The sequence below is a fragment of the Zonotrichia leucophrys genome, chromosome 3, assembly GCF_028769735.1.
Source record: "Zonotrichia leucophrys gambelii isolate GWCS_2022_RI chromosome 3, RI_Zleu_2.0, whole genome shotgun sequence".
In the NCBI taxonomy this organism is placed as follows: domain Eukaryota; kingdom Metazoa; phylum Chordata; class Aves; order Passeriformes; family Passerellidae; genus Zonotrichia; species Zonotrichia leucophrys.
Window position 1 is genome coordinate 18,283,618 of NC_088172.1, and position 16,042 is coordinate 18,299,659.

Sequence of the window (16,042 nt, forward strand, 5' to 3'; positions counted from 1 at the left end):
TTACAGCTTTCTTTTGATGTCTGAAATGTCTTCAGTGCTCATGCCTGGCAAGTGAAGGAAGACACTGACGGTGTACAATAAACCAGCCCTCCCAAGCTGTCCCACCCACTTTTGAAGGGCACTGGATAGGTCTGGACTTCCAGCACACTGTAATGTGTGTAATGCTGACACTTTTTGTGTTTTGGCTACAGATGGACTTTAGGCCAGCCAAGTTGTAGCAACTCTTCTTCAATAAGTGCATAGTATTTACTTTGACAATCTTTGAATCTCAGAGAAGACACTGACAGACAATACAAGTTTTCATTTCCTGAGGAACTGTGTCCCTCATTTTGTCATTTGGCTTTCTAGGAATTACATGTGTTTCCTTTATTAGTCTTAATCATACCTGCTAAATGTTGGGAGAGGAATAAATATTATACAGGTTTTTATAAAAAGTATTGAATTTCTACCTTATTATTTCTGATAATTTCTTTATTTAGGAACTTTGTGCTGCCTTTGAGGCCAAAGAAGAGACATACAAGTGTCTAATGCAGAAAGGCCAGCAGATGCTTGCAAGATGCCCAGAGTCTGCTGAAACAAACGTTGAACAGGACATAAATAACTTAAAAGAAAAATGGGAATCTGTGCAAACAAAACTCAGTGAAAGAAAAGTAAGTGTTTTTGCATAAAAACAGAAGTGTAAAATATGCATTTAAGTGTGTTAATGATCAGTAGTTTTATGGATGCATACTTGCCTGATTTTTTACATTTAAAATCAGTTGTAGAGACTGGCGTAATTCAATAATGTGTTTAGAAAGTACTGGGGAAAATAAGATTCAAAAAGTTAATTATCCGTAACTGGGGAGGAGTATGGTGAGAATGGCCCAAGTCTTTTTCACAGAAATATATTAACTGATACTGTTAATGCTTATTTGGTAGGACTAGGGGTTTTATGGGTTTTTTGCAGTTATGGGTTTTTATTCAGTAATGGACTGAACGAAAGACTGAATGATCCTTCAAGTTTATCTCCTCCTCAGTACAGAATTGCTGTGTTAATTTTCGTAGATTTTAGCCTTTTTTTATTAACATTCCCAAACACTTGGCCTTTTACCATTTACTTCAAGTGACTACCTTCTGTTCTAACAGATCAATAGCATGATTTCACTCATATGCAACATGCATTTTCTTATTATTAATTTCATGTGGCTTTCATTCCTTCACGAAATACAGTCGACTTGTTCTAACTCAATCAAACCCATGATTGCAAACAGAGAAACTGTCTGTACAGAACTGATAAGTATAAAGCACAAATATTTAACTCACAACTTAGCTGTATTTTAAAGTCATAACACTGATGTATCTCAAGGTAATAATAAAGTAAAAATGACTAATTAATACTCAGTACAAGCAGCTTCTTCTAGGAAGGTGTAAGGTTGAAGTGCTCAGTGAGGTCATCAATGTAAATGTTTGAAAATCTCTGACTGCCATCTCATGATCAACAAAATTCTGTATCCCAAATTAGTTTCTGTTTGGGCAACCAAAATGACAATTGGACTGAATTAAAAAGAAGTACTCTAAGAAAACTTATTCTTCATTAAGTGCAAGAGAATAAATTTGATGACCTACTTGAGGCTATTCCAAGTGCATTACCACCTTAGATTTCTGAAATTTTACTGGTTTAGCATTGAACTTGATAAGTCCAAATGCCCCATTTGGATTAAGTAGTAGGAAATATGCTCTAATGTGGAAAAATTTATCTTGATACTAGGTGGTGTATTTTCTGTTCATCTGTTATGTGTAATTTTGCTCTAACTCCTGTATCCATCTCCTTGAATATGCTCGAATATAGGCTGTTATTTTAAAACTCAGAAACTTTGAATTGGAAAAGTGCTTTAAAATGCTAAAGTAAAATGGTTTACTCCAAAGTGCTGAACTAAAATGGTTTCCTTGGCTGAAGCCCCCGCACACTATCAGCTGCTAATAAAGTATGACCTGTCTTTGCAGACCAAACTGGAAGAAGCCCTCAATTTAGCAATGGAGTTCCACAACTCACTTCAAGATTTCATCAACTGGCTTACTCAGGCTGAGCAGACTCTAACTGCAGCTTCTCGGCCAAGTCTTATCTTGGACACTGTCTTATTTCAAATTGATGAACACAAGGTATGTAAAGAAACAGATGTGTAATGTTTTTCTCCCACTCTGTGGAGATACTGTAACAATGTCCAAATGAATCCTATAATGCTGGCACTCAGAGAAACATTTCATTTGTTTTAAAATTGTGTTTTGTAGTCTTTCTCACTACATCATTCTTTATCAGACTGGGTTTTTTCAGTGTTTACCCAACACAGTATTCAGTAATTTTTACCCTTTTTTTCCAAGGTTTTTGCCACAGAAGTGAACTCTCATCGAGATCAGGTCATAGAGCTGGACAAAACTGGAACCCATTTGAAATATTTCAGCCAGAAACAGGACGTTGTCCTTATTAAGAATCTGCTGATCAGTGTACAGAGTCGGTGGGAAAAAGTAGTCCAACGCTTAGTTGAAAGGGGAAGAGCTTTGGATGATGCAAGGAAAAGAGCCAAACAGGTAATGGGACAACAGCTGTTATAGAGCTCTTTGAACTTAGATGTAATTGCATCCAGATTCTTGAAGAATATGATGCTTTAAAGCACTTACAAAGCAAGCCTGGGTTTAGTGTAACAGACAGTGTTGAGTTAGTGGAACGATTTCTATGATTCAATCCCAGAGCACTTCATTTGGGAAGTGAAAGCATCATTTTCAACCCAAGCAGTGACTTCTGTCTGCAGTATAGGATGGTCTGAAAAAAGAAAGTTGCAGTATGGATTCCAGATGTGTATTAGTGCCATCTGTCTTCAAAAAGAAGTTTCATAATCAACCCTGTATATTTTAAAGAATGTGATGAACCCTTTTCACTAATCTGTGGGAGTATTCCTTAGCATTTTCTTCCTGGGTCTATGTTGTGTACTGATTATGCTCAACACTTATCACTCAATGTCTTATGTTAGTTACTAGACCATTATCTTTTGTGTGGTAAGATATCTCCATTTATTTCCTTATAAACCTAGAGAGGTTGTTTTTTGCGGGGCAGGGGCTGTTTTCACAGTTTTCTTTATTTGGGAGGATGCGTGGTTTTTTCCTTAGATACATGTTTCCCTCACTGGGGAACATAAATGATAAGATGCAAAATGTGTGAGGAATGTAAGCTGTTTAAATACCAACAGGAAGTTCTAGCTCCTCTCTGTTCAAGGGAACATCATTCAAGATTTGGTGATGTTCACAGCTAAACCATGTTTCAATGTTCTCAACTACCACCACTCAGCTCATAGAGCAAGAAGTTCTCTGGGCATTGAATTAGCCCATAAGCCCATTGTGCTTCTTATTTTCCAGCAGTTTCTCTTGTGCACTCACACACACAGCAGTTCTGCAGTGAGATGGGTTTCATCTCAATATGCATGTACAAAGCTTAATACAGTGTTATTAGGATGGAAACTGTGAGTGTGGAGTGTGGAAGGAGTACTGAAGGCTACTGGTGTCAAGGCCTAATCAACAGCCCTGAACAACAGTGTCTTAGATGACTTGAAAGGTTTCTGAACTAGTTTCTTGTGCTTCCATGTGTAGGCAGCCCAGGTAAGAAGAATTTTCAAGAGAGAGAGAAATAACCAGCTTAGAAAAATCAAAACCCAAACAGATGACGCTTGTGAAAGCTGGTTGAGATTTTACTTTTTCCCTGCTTCCTTCCCTGAAGTGCTCGTTCCTTTGAAACAGGAAGGAAGATCAAAAATCTGTTCCTTGCTCATCAAGATAGCATTTGATATAATGAGAGCTTTTAAGAGTGTTACAGGGAACATCTTGGGCAGTCATCCAGACAGAAGTTTTTCCCAGAGATTTCCTGCCATGGTCCCATATAAGCAATAGCTAAGCCCCGTTCTTTCTGTATTTACTATCCATTACTAAACCTGTAGAAATCTAAATTACCAACACACCAGCAGGTACTACCACTATGTCTCTGACAGATACATATGACGTGTGCACATCATGTACATTAAAGGTGGTTAACTCACTTGGTGAAGGGAGTGGGCTCATGGCTAGACCAGTTCTGTTTAAGAGACCAGGGAGAAAAAAACCATCAAATTTTGTCAAAGTTTGCCAGTCTTGGTTGGGGTTTAGTGCTTTTGGACTGTTTTATGAACCACTGAATTTTAAAGTCCATGCAAATCTGACTTTCCTTTAGTTTCATGAAGCCTGGCATAAACTTATGGAATGGCTGGAAGAATCAGAGAAATCTCTGGACTCAGATCTTGAAATTGCAAATGACCCTGACAAAATAAAGATGCAGCTTGCACAGCATAAGGTGAGTCATGACACACAAAATGCCCACTGAATGGTAGGTAAGTGGCCTTGCACTGTTCAATCATCAAAGAAAGTAGATTTGTGGCCTCAGTGCAATGGGGTGTTCATTCACATCAAGTTAAATGATGGTGTTTTAACAGGGTTTGAATGAAAAGAACTTTTCAAAGTACCTAATATGTAGGGGAATGGTTAAAAATAAAGAGGAAAAATAATACAGCATGGAAACTTTTAAAAGTAGATTAATACCATTTCAGAATAGAGATCTCTGAAGAGGCTTTTCTTACTTAAGTTCTTTAACCAAACATTTACTATCCACTTACTTGGATTGAGACTTTTCTTTTAATACTTCAGGACAACTTCAAAAGTGAAAAATAATGTTAATCAAGTATTTTGATTGCTTTTTATGTTAAGTGGAAATATTAATGAAATCCCCTAGAAAACACCGTGACAGTATTAGAGTAAATACTGCCTCCATATTTCTCTTTATTGGATTCAAAATTCTGAAACCATCTTTTCAGAAATTCAGCTGTAAATATGTAAAAATCTCTCTCATTCACTTGGCTCTTCAAACTTGTAATGATAATGTAAAGCTCTGTAATTCCATCAGACACAGCAAGAGCAAAGACAGAAGTAGTCTTTACTTCATTTTGACTGACTTCTTTAAAATGCCTTGAATAATATATTATTGAAGATCAAGTGGATGAGAGGTAGAATCTTCAGAGATATTAAGACTTCTCTTGGGACAGTTTTCATTAAACACTAGAATAATTTTGTTTTCTACATTTTGCCATATATTTACTTTTTATGTCAGTTTTATTGTTCTCCATTTACTTATCTTTTTTAATATTTCACAATATCCTGAGGGGTTTGCATATATAATTTTTTCTTTTCACAGTAGCTTCTGGTGATTGCCTTTACCTCTGACAAATTTTGTCATGTATAATAATGACTTCATCAGTCTGCTTTATTTTTTTAATCATGTCTCGGGTTGCATGACGTGTTGATTATCAGCCAGGAAACCATTCTCCTTTAATATAGCAAGAGCTGGCAGTTGGTCAAGGAAAAATAATTTTTACCTGTGTCTGCTGTTAAAGACCTTTAGATAAAACCTATGTTAACATTCTGTTATGCCAACTCTGCAATTTCACTTTGTTTTGGAATTGCTGCTGTTGCCGGAATTTGAAGTCAGTGATCTGAACTGGCAGGGGAGGATCTTGTTGTTATGATAGTCTGAGTCTTGCTAATCTTCTAATCCTTTCACTCTCTTTTCTTTACATATTCAAATTCCTCACAGTGTGGTCAGCACTGTGACTTTGCTTTGAGGTTTTCAGGATTCTCCACCTGTATCCTCACCCCATCTTCAGAAATGTTAAACCTGAGAAACTTGAATGTGCTTTATACCTACAGCAGTACATTTTATGAGACCAGCTTCCTCAAATGGACTGGCAGACTCATCACTGCTGTCTCTGATATCTTTTCTTCAGCTTCTTTCTTGTAAAATGCCTGCAGAGCATTACAGCTTGAGTTGCTTGAATCTCATTAAGGAATGGGATGAAACTGGTACAGGCACATAAGGGTTGAAACTGGTGATCTGGAGAAAAAAGATGAATGTGTGAGAAAGAGGGAGTTTGGTGAACTTTGTGACTTTAAACTTCAAACACCATCCTCTCAAGAAATCAACTCAATTGTTTTTTAATGAGTTGTCAAACCTCCCAACACTGCAACGTCCTTCCTTGTATTTTGAGTCTTTTCCTTCCACTCCCACATATACTCTGTGTCTGTCTTTGTCTTTTCTGTCCAGCCTTGAAGGTTTCCTTGCTCCATTTAGTTAAGGATTTTGCTATCCCATCTGAATGTGTGCTGTAAGCAATAATTTGGACTTGCTCTTTGCCAGTTGTTACTGCCAAAAAAAAAAGTCCCTGAAAAAGAAAAGCCAAGATAATATGTTTTCCCTCTCACTCATATCTAGCATGTTGCCAGGGACTTTTGGGGGTTATTCATGGTTTGTTTATTGGAGTTTTTTTCTCATTTTTAGGAGTCAGGAATGGAAAAACCCGCACTATGTCACCCAATCCATTCCTGTGCTAATGCTTAGTGTTCTTACAGAACATTTATATGATTCTGGCTAATTTTATCTGTATGTGCCCATCTTCCTTAGAAGGAAGGTATCTAGCTGAACAAAAATTTCAGTTATTAACTTACCTATCTGTTCCTGGCAGCTTAAACCAAAATCTCCTCTCAGTTATACCTGAAGTCAAATGAAAGTAGATGTGGTTTAGTCTCAGAGAATGAACTAACTGCAACTTGTTGCCATCTTTAAATCTGTTTTCCATGCATGATCTTTCTGTGGCAGCAATTTAATTGTGTTTCCTTGTGCAAACCTAGTAACATTGTGTAAAGTAGTTAACAAAACCCATCAAAAAAAAAGAAGCATAGACATATTGTTTTATTGAAGGAACTGTTATAAAAAAATGGATATTTTGAAAATTGTAGTTATTTTTACTATAGTCCTAGCTTGACAATTATGTTTTTTCCTAAAGTTTGTTTTCTTGTTTTATATGAGGAAAAGGAAAGAATAGTAAGGAAATGCTAAATTACAAAACAAATATTGCTTTTTTGGCAACAAAAAACCCGAAAATATTTGATGCTGTATATAAGGGTTATCTAAATCAAACTTGTGGGTTTTTTTTTTCCAACTGATTCCTTGCTAACACTTCATGTAGGTGTGAAATAAAACATTTCAAGCATTGCTGCAATTTAAAAGTTGCCTTGTTGGGCTGGTGCTATCTTTTGCCCATGTTCCTTTATTTCATTATTTACTCTGTCAGCCAGTTAATTCCTGTGTGGTAGCAGATGAGCTGTATTTCCTGTGCTCTTCTGTGTAAGTGAAAATCTTCCAGAGGGTCTGTGCAAAAGGAGCCCTGGCAGAGCTGGCAGGCACACTCTGTCATTGTCCGAAGTTCTGGGGCACAGAAACCTGCTTGTGATTTTTACTTCTAGCACAGATTGAGTTATTTGGATGTTTCCTGACTGCTGCTTCTGCTCAGAGGTTTCCCAGCTTGGCCATGTTGAGCTAAACCAGAATAACCTTTGTAGCTCTTGGGGAGTTCTACAAGTGGCTTGAAATCTTAGTTTGTAAGAATGTGGTACAAAGAATGCTCAGTTAATGGCTCCCAAAGTAGCAGTTCTTTCACATCCTTCTGACTACTAGGCTGAAATTTGGGAATATTATGGTAGGACAGGAATCATTTTCCTCACTGAAGGAGAAATTTTCCTGAATTCCCAAGGTTGTTCCAGTAAGCAGAGAGCTATATTTTCAGAGAAGGAGAAAAAGCAGGGTTCTCCTAGTGCCAAGCCCCAGGTGCACTGTGGCACTAGCATAGAAATTTTACAGTAAGTTTAAATTATTCTTGCAGCAACATTTACAATTTATGCTGCAAATAGTATGTCAAAAACTAATTAACTATGGCCTGTAAGCAGTTAATGATAAATGGACATTTTCTTTTTTTCCATGTTTATAGGAATTCCAGAAATCCCTTGGTGCCAAGCATTCTGTGTATGATACCACAAATAGGACTGGACGTTCCTTGAAAGAGAAAACCACCTTGGCTGATGACAATTTGAAACTTGATGACATGCTGAGTGAACTAAGAGATAAATGGGATACAATTTGTGGAAAGTCAGTGGAAAGGTAAATGAAATTCAACTAATTATTCATCAAACAAGAAAAAGGCTTCTATTTTTGGAATTTGTTGTGTAAAAGTAGAACCAGAGTGGCTAGCTTGTTTGATAATTAAGAATGCCAAAGCAGTAAAATACTGCAAATGCATACTTTGCTCATGGTATTGTAGAAGAGCAGGGGAGGAAGTGGAAGAGCTCTTTAAAAGGGGGAAACTTGATTTGAAGTTCTCTGGAGGTGCTGGTCAACATCCAGCTGATCATGAGTCAGTGTGAGCCCAGGTGCCCAGGAAGGGCAGTGCCATCCTGGCCTGTTCCAGCAATAGTGTGACCAGCAGGAGCAGGGCAGGGATTGTCCCCCTGCGCTCAGCACTGCTGGGGCCACACCTCCAGTGCTGGGTCCAGCTCTGGGCCCCTCACTGTGAGAAAGACACTGAGGGGCTGGAGTGAGTCCAGGGAAGGGCAGTGGGGCTGGGGCAGGGTCTGGAGCACAAGGGCTGTGAGGAGCAGCTGAGGGAGCTGGGGCTGTTTAGCCTGGAAAAAAGGAGGCTCAGGGGAGACTTTATTGCTCTCTAGAAGTGCCTGAAAGGAGGCTGCAGCCAGGTGAGATTGGTCTCTTCTCCCAAGCACCAAATGACAGCATGAGAGGAAACTGCCTCAGATTACACCAAGAGAGGTTTAGGTTGGGTTTTAGGAAAAATTTCTTCTCTGAAAGGGTTGTGGAGCATTGAAACAGACTGCCCAAGGAAGTAGTTGAGTCACCATCCCTGGAAGTGCTCAAAAGCCACATGGATGTAGTGCTTGGGGACATGATGTAGTGGTGCTGGGATAGTGGTTGGACACAATGATCTTATCAGTCTTTTCCAGCTGTAACACTTCCATGATTCTGTTATTTTGTGCTGAAAATATTTTCCTGAAGTGTGTAAATGATTATTTTATCTGTGTGTGGTTGTTTGGCTTTTTTTCCCCTCTCAGACAAAATAAACTGGAGGAAGCCCTGCTATTTTCAGGACAGTTTACTGATGCTCTGCAAGCTCTCATTGACTGGTTATACAAAATTGAACCTCAACTAGCAGAAGACCAACCAGTACATGGAGACATCGATTTAGTAATGAACTTGATTGACAACCATAAGGTAGTTCCAAAAATACTGTTCTTCAATTATTGGACTGCTCATAAGTGTAGTATTTTAATAATATCTTTATCTTTCACTATTATTTAATTTTTAGAGATATTAAATACTTTTGTAACATAAATGAAGTCAACAATAGAAAATGTTACAAAACATACATGAAAGAGGGCAACTCTTAGTGACTCATTAATACCAGTTAGCACTGAGATATTCTATTTTATTGTGCTACCCTGTGTATTTATTAATATCATGTCATAAATCACAAATATGGATTTGCAAATGTATGTCATGGGGCAAGAGATGGCAAAAATTATTTTACTGGAAAACTCTGGGGCAGACAACTATTTTTCAGTCCATCTGCTAACTAAATGTCCCGTGCACTTATCATGACTACAGCAGCCTTTCAGACCTGTGGGGCTGCTGTATATTTATTTAGAAAAGTAATTTTAGTGCTAAAGTTATGCATAGATTTCAACTAGACCATGGCCCAGGGAGTCTGTGTTGGAAACCTGCAATAGTATTTTACTGAAGTGTTTTTGGATGTGGGAACAAGTAGGAGATATTAGACTCTGCCTCTGAATCCCAGTTTTGCAGTTCAGTATGTCAGAAGAAATGGCTGCTGAAGTTACTTGTGTTGAAAAGGTGACACATAGGCAGAGCTCTGCAGCCTGGGAGGATTAGGAGGTGAAGTCTCTCTGTTCCACCTGTGACTTTCAGTATCTCATCCCCACTAAGGAGGAGATTTTGAGGAAAAAAAGTCTTTGGAAACATGGGTTGTCTATAAAAATTAGCCTGCACAGTGCTTCAGTTGCTGGAATCCCTCTCTCCATCACAAGTAGATTGCAGTCAGTGGCACCACACACTGTAATTATCTTCTTTTAAGAGCTTCTTTTAAGTAACTGGAGCTTGTTCAATTTACTGCTCTAGTGAACATACCCCCACATAAATATATGAATAAGCAGCAAGATCCACAACCCAGATGGGGATTTATTTCTGTTTGGATGATTTTAAACCCCCTCCTTGATTGTTAGCTTTTTATCTGATCTTTTCCTGCCACAGCACTCTTATGTGTTAATCCATGTCAGATCAATTGCTTTGATAAAGAATTGAAAGCCAGCAGTGGTAAGGAGACTAGATTTCCCATGCATTGCACCAGAATGGATTCTTGGGATTTGCCTGACATTTTCCTACCATATTCCACTTTTATTATGTTAGAAGAGAGTGTTAATCTCTTCCTACAGAATCTAATAAATAGAACTTAGGTGTTTTGCATCACTTAAACGGAGTTACTTTTGACAAAAATAAATCTGTATTTTTATTTCTTTTCATAACCAGTAGTTTTTTCATGTTTCTACATAAGCATTCTTAATGAGCTAAACATTTCAAATATATTTGGTGGTGTCTAGGTTTTCCAGAAGGAGCTGGGAAAAAGAACCAGCAGTGTCCAGGCTCTGAAGCGCTCTGCAAGGGAGCTGATAGAAGGCAGTCGTGATGACTCTTCCTGGGTCAAAGTCCAGATGCAGGAGCTGAGCACTCGCTGGGAGACAGTTTGTGCCCTCTCAGTATCCAAGCAGACACGACTGGAGCAGGCCCTTCGGCAGGTAAAGGAATAATAATGTTGCTGCATGTACTGTATGAGAAGGATTGAAAAATACCTTGCAGTTTAGTTGCCAAAAATTTAATTTCATTTTCACTTGATGTCATTCCCTCTAATTTCATTTGAAAATATTCATTTAAGTGCTAATGCATTGCTTACCTTGTTTATCCTTTTACCACAGCACATAAGTAGTGCCTCTTAGCATTTATTATTCCTGTTATTATTAGTCTCTGCCACAAATGCAAAACAAATGTTTCAAAGACCTTACCATCTAAGGAAATCCCTGAAGTTGCAGTCAAATATGAAGGCTGATAAAGAACTTTGCCCCATTCACAAGAAGCAGGAGGTTGCAATCATATTTATGCTTTTTGTGCCTTATTGGAAAGAAGTAGATCTGTGTATTGAAAAATTCTTTACATTGGCACAATTAAAATGCACGGTGAGGTACTTTAGAGAAAAAAAAAAGAGTTGTGCTGAGTGCAGACATGACCTAGAACAGTCTTTGTATATCAGCATTATCTGGTGCCAAACCTGAGATAACATGGCTTTTCAGCTCTCTGAAGATACACTAGCTTGGACTGATGCTAGAATGGGGCTCCTGCAGTAGCAATGTATCCACTATGTACAATATTCCTGCTCAGCAGGCACAATCCCAAACTTACCTCAAACTCTAATTGTGTCTGAATATGGCTGTACCCAAAGGTGAATCTTTCTTGTTTTCTCTAGACACAAGAGTCATTCTCCAACAGGCTGTCAATTCATTTTGCTTTACTGGTGCTTTAGGCTGTGCAGACAATAGTTCTCTCTCCAGCTGGTCCCTGAAAGCACCTCCTGTGTAATTCGTCAGTGTAAAGAATGTCATGACATTCTCAACTGAGCTGCAAATACAATATAAATCAGATGGCTAAAAGCATGAACAGGCTTTTAGGCTTCCTATAATTTTTTGGGAAGCATGAGCTGTTTTTACAGTTATGAAAATGTAGTGCTGTATATCATTGACTTTTTAATGGAAAGATAATGTGCCGGTACTGCTGGATGATTAATGATTCCAAATGTGGCTCAGTCTCCCCGTGTAAGCTGCAGTGTGTCTGTCAGGTCATCTCATGAGTGACCATGACTTCTTGTATCTTAACAGGCAGAAGAATTCCACTCAGTTGTGCATGTCCTTTTGGAGTGGCTGGCAGAGGCAGAGCAGGCTCTTCGTTTCCACGGCATCCTCCCAGATGATGAAGAGGCCTTGAGAACGCTGATAGAGCAGCACAGGGTGAGCACGAGCATGCAGAGGATCCTCTTCATTCTAATGGCTCTCATAGGTGGTAAAATACAGTCTATCCCAGATAGTTCAATCCAGCATCCAGTGCTGGAGCAATTCTTTCTGTAGAGAAGCTAGAAATTCAATGTAGTTAAGAGTTGGATGTCCAGACTGGTGTTGGGCTGTTGTTTGAGTCATTTTGGCTTATTAAAATAAAAAAAGGGCCTTTAGGAAGTTGCTATAAAGGTTTAGGGACAGATGCAAGCCCCTCTGTGGAGCATACCATGCTTGTAATTGCCACACAGATTGCTACAGTAGCAAAAGTGTTTCTGTCTCCTTAGCACCATTGGCCTAAATAGACTTTTCTGGCAAGGCCATTTGTAAATGTCAGCAGAATGATGTTATCATCCATGAACTTCTAGTTGTGGTGAAACAGCTTGCTGCCATACTTCACATGCATTGGCCACTGTAATATTGCAGTGTCATAGGTACTGCAGCTAGTAAATTATAGGCCATCAAACTAACTTTGCAGTAATGAAATGGGAAATTGGCTAAGTAAGGATCATAGAGGTCAGATTTTCACTCTCCAAACAGGAGACTACAAACATGCACAGAGCAGCCTACTCAAAGTAGTACCAAGGGTGTAGTGCCCACAGTGTTATAGAACAAGTTATAAGTCCTGCATATGTTCATCATTGCTCTGAAGAAAGTTAAAGCAAAATTTATGAAATGGAGGTTGGAAAAGCATCCTGTTTAAATTCAGTTTGCCAATATTATTATGCAGAGGAGTATATGCAAGATAGAACTATTAAATGGTTCTTAGCTGAGGGATTTCCAATGTACTTAAAATGCAATGTTTTGAAAAAGTTTTCAGTTTTAGTTTAGGGCCCTGGAAACTGAGTGCTAGTCATAAACTGGCAATTATATGTATACATCAAATGTGTGTATACATCAGTGTGTGCTGATGTAGCAGCCTCACAATGTGTTGACTAATGTTGGCAGCAGCAACTTAATGTCTCTGTTCAGCGAAATGTCTTTTAGCTGCCTTTCCTCCACATGTGCTTCACCACTTCCCTTTTATTTGATTTTTTAATCTTCTGACTACAGAGAACTGAGTGAAATCTTCGGTCCACTGAAATAATTAGAAAATAGAATTTTAAATGTCTTCCTCCACACTGTAGATGAATTAGCAAAATATTTCTGTACTAATTTTAAAATTTGTGCTGCCAAAGCTGGAGCATAACTTGGAGCCTCAAGGCAAAGTTTGTCTCTGAGAAACCCTGTCCAGCTGGGAAGGATGACAGCTAGCACAACACAACCAATCTTGGTGTGAGATGTGGCCATACTATACTTAATTTTTATAGTGGACTTTACAAGGTATTTTCCCAACATTTTCCTCTTAAAAGGGCAAACAATAGAGAGAGAAATTTTCAAGCTAAGAAAGATTATGGTACCACAGTTTTACCACTCACACAATCTTTCTCAATAGGTCATCTCTCCTTTTAAGCTTATAACATAAGCTTTCAAGAAAACAAAAATAAAATAAGGGAAGAATACATATATATTACTTTTAAATACCATTAATGCATTATAATGCTGCATACTATAATAACAATGTATGACTGAAATTATTATATAAATATGAAATGTATCATCTTTTTTTCACTGTAATTTTGTAAAATAGTTTTATTGCATTTGTATTGAACTACATGTAGAAATGTTTCCTTCAGGACAGTATTTTATCCAAATGGTACTGAGAGCTGTAGTGGGTTAATGCACTGCATTGCTCAATGAAAAGCCTCCCATTTCCTCTTTTGTAAATGTGTCTGTGTCACTGGTTTGCCACAGAGTTCAATAAAATTAGGGGAGAGTTTAATACACTGTGACTTGTGTGTCTCAGATTTAGTTCTTGAAATACTCTAGTACAGCTGAGCAGGGGAACACAACGGGGGCTTTTTGCCCATTTTCCACCTGCCTCTGGCTTGTTTTGGTAATCCCTCATTATAATCCAATTCCACTTTTCCAAAAGCAAGTTGAACTGAAATATTGTAAGGATGCATGTGTTTTTGTGAGAGAAGGTTTGCTATTATGATTTGGGTCTTAAACTCTGGCAATAATTAAAGTTTAAATCAAAGTCAATTAGCAACAAATACATTAAAATATAGAGCCTACATATTCCAAGCTTCTAGAACAAGGTAGAAGAGATTATATTTTACATTTTATTTCATAATAACTTCATACTTACTTTGTAAAGGCAGAGGCTAATGTCATTATGAGTTGTTGAAGAACCTATTTGTACAATGTTTTGGTGATTTTGAATTGTCTAGGACCTGACTTGGCTCATCTTTAACTTCATCATTAATCCAAAATAAATGGTGTTATGGCTGGAGAGAGGAAGAGTTAAGCTTTCAGAGACATGTTTCCATTTTGTAGCCTAATTAAAAATGTTAAAGTATAAAAAAATTTCCACTAGGCACTAAGAGATAATAGCAGTTCTAGTTAAGGATGCTCATAAAGGCAAACAGACTTGCATAACATTTAGGCAGAAAAGTAAAGCCATTGTAGTAGCAATGTTCAACAAAAATAAAAGGGAAAGGGGAAAAGAAAAAAAAAAGAAAGAAATGCAAGCTCTAGAAAGGATAGGAGCCTCCTTTCAGTTGCTTTTTCTTATTGTTGTTTCTCCCCCACCACATCCATTTCTGGCCCTGCTATCATTGGAATACCAAAGAGCTTGGATGCCTAAGGCTGTAAACATCCTTCTGCTTTTACAAGATTTTTTCCACATGCTGTGTCTCTCCCCCTCAGCTGCTGAGTTGTCACATTTGTGTTAGTTTAGTAGAGCTGCTCCTGAACTCTGTCATCTTGTCTGAGCATGCAATTGTTGGACATTTCCAGCCTGTGGAAGGAGCTTGATAGTTATTATGAAGAATTACTGTAACTGACAAACCAAGTCATTGAAATGTTGCCAACAGTGATTCTAACCATCATATAGCTGGTTTACAGCACTTCTAAATGCTGTGATTTTCCTTTGTTTTTTTATTAAGGGCATGCATCATCCATGGATTTAGATTGTGGTGGGCTTTTAAGGAGCAGCAAGCTGGGATAAGGTTTTAGAACTTTGTTTAGTACTTTATGTGGAACAGGCTTTTTAAACAGTTTAAACTTTTCTCATACAAGTGAAACTTTCCTCTTGCAATTTGAATGTGCTTGAGCAGTCAAGAGGCTCATGGCCTTCCAGATTATGCACTCAGATTATTTCTCTTGCAAATTTTATCAGCATCTAATTAAAATTATTACCTCTGTTTTAGGAATTTATGAAGAAACTGGAAGAGAAAAAGGCAGAACTGAATAAAGCAACAGGTATGGGAGAAGCCATTCTGGCTATCTGCCACCCAGACTCCATCACCACCATTAAGCACTGGATAACCATCATCAGAGCCAGGTTTGAAGAGGTCAGTATATGTTGAACCATCTTCATTGCAGCAGTCCATCTTTGATTAGAACACAGCTGACAACTAACATGGTAGTTACACTGTGAGGAAATGATCCAGCTGTTGAGAACTAAACATTTAAAATACCCACGGTGATGGATGTGAATACTGTGCTTCCCTAGGCTTTCTTTCAAAACTTACAGGGCTTTAAGAGCTAAAGCAGATGGTCAAGCTCCTTTGTTTGTATGTATTAAAGGAAATACTGTCTGACACTTCCCAAGTGAGGAAAACCAATAGTTTCTAGGAGGAAATTGAAAAGTTACAAAGGAAAGAAAATGCAAGGGTAAATGTGAAGGATTTTCTGATTATATTAGAAAAGATTTCAGTCCAAAATATTCTTAATCTAGAAGATATCTAAATGATATCTTTTGAGGTTGTACCCTCAGCTGTTAAGGTAATATTTTCTGGTTTATATTAAGCTTAAAGAAAAACAAAATACTGGTGATAGCAAAGGAGTGCCCAGCAGGAAAACTGACACCAAATCCTGTGTGATTCACTAACTCACACATACAGTTAAACTTCTTAATATGTTGCCTGAATGT

At 38.0% G+C, this 16,042-nt stretch overlaps 1 protein-coding gene across 17 annotated transcripts in view; it reads left to right on the plus strand.

Moving 5' to 3' along the window:
- DST (dystonin) overlaps positions 1–16,042 on the plus strand; it is a 289,028-nt gene that overhangs the window by 256,349 nt on the left and 16,637 nt on the right. For all 17 annotated transcript variants that reach the window (XM_064707534.1, XM_064707535.1, XM_064707548.1 and 14 more), the window contains 9 exons: positions 480–650; positions 1,984–2,139; positions 2,359–2,565; positions 4,232–4,351; positions 7,872–8,041; positions 9,004–9,163; positions 10,567–10,761; positions 11,893–12,021; positions 15,318–15,461. In XM_064707534.1, the coding sequence (XP_064563604.1) occupies positions 480–650; positions 1,984–2,139; positions 2,359–2,565; positions 4,232–4,351; positions 7,872–8,041; positions 9,004–9,163; positions 10,567–10,761; positions 11,893–12,021; positions 15,318–15,461 (1,452 nt within the window). The remainder of the gene's footprint in view (positions 1–479; positions 651–1,983; positions 2,140–2,358; positions 2,566–4,231; positions 4,352–7,871; positions 8,042–9,003; positions 9,164–10,566; positions 10,762–11,892; positions 12,022–15,317; positions 15,462–16,042) is intronic.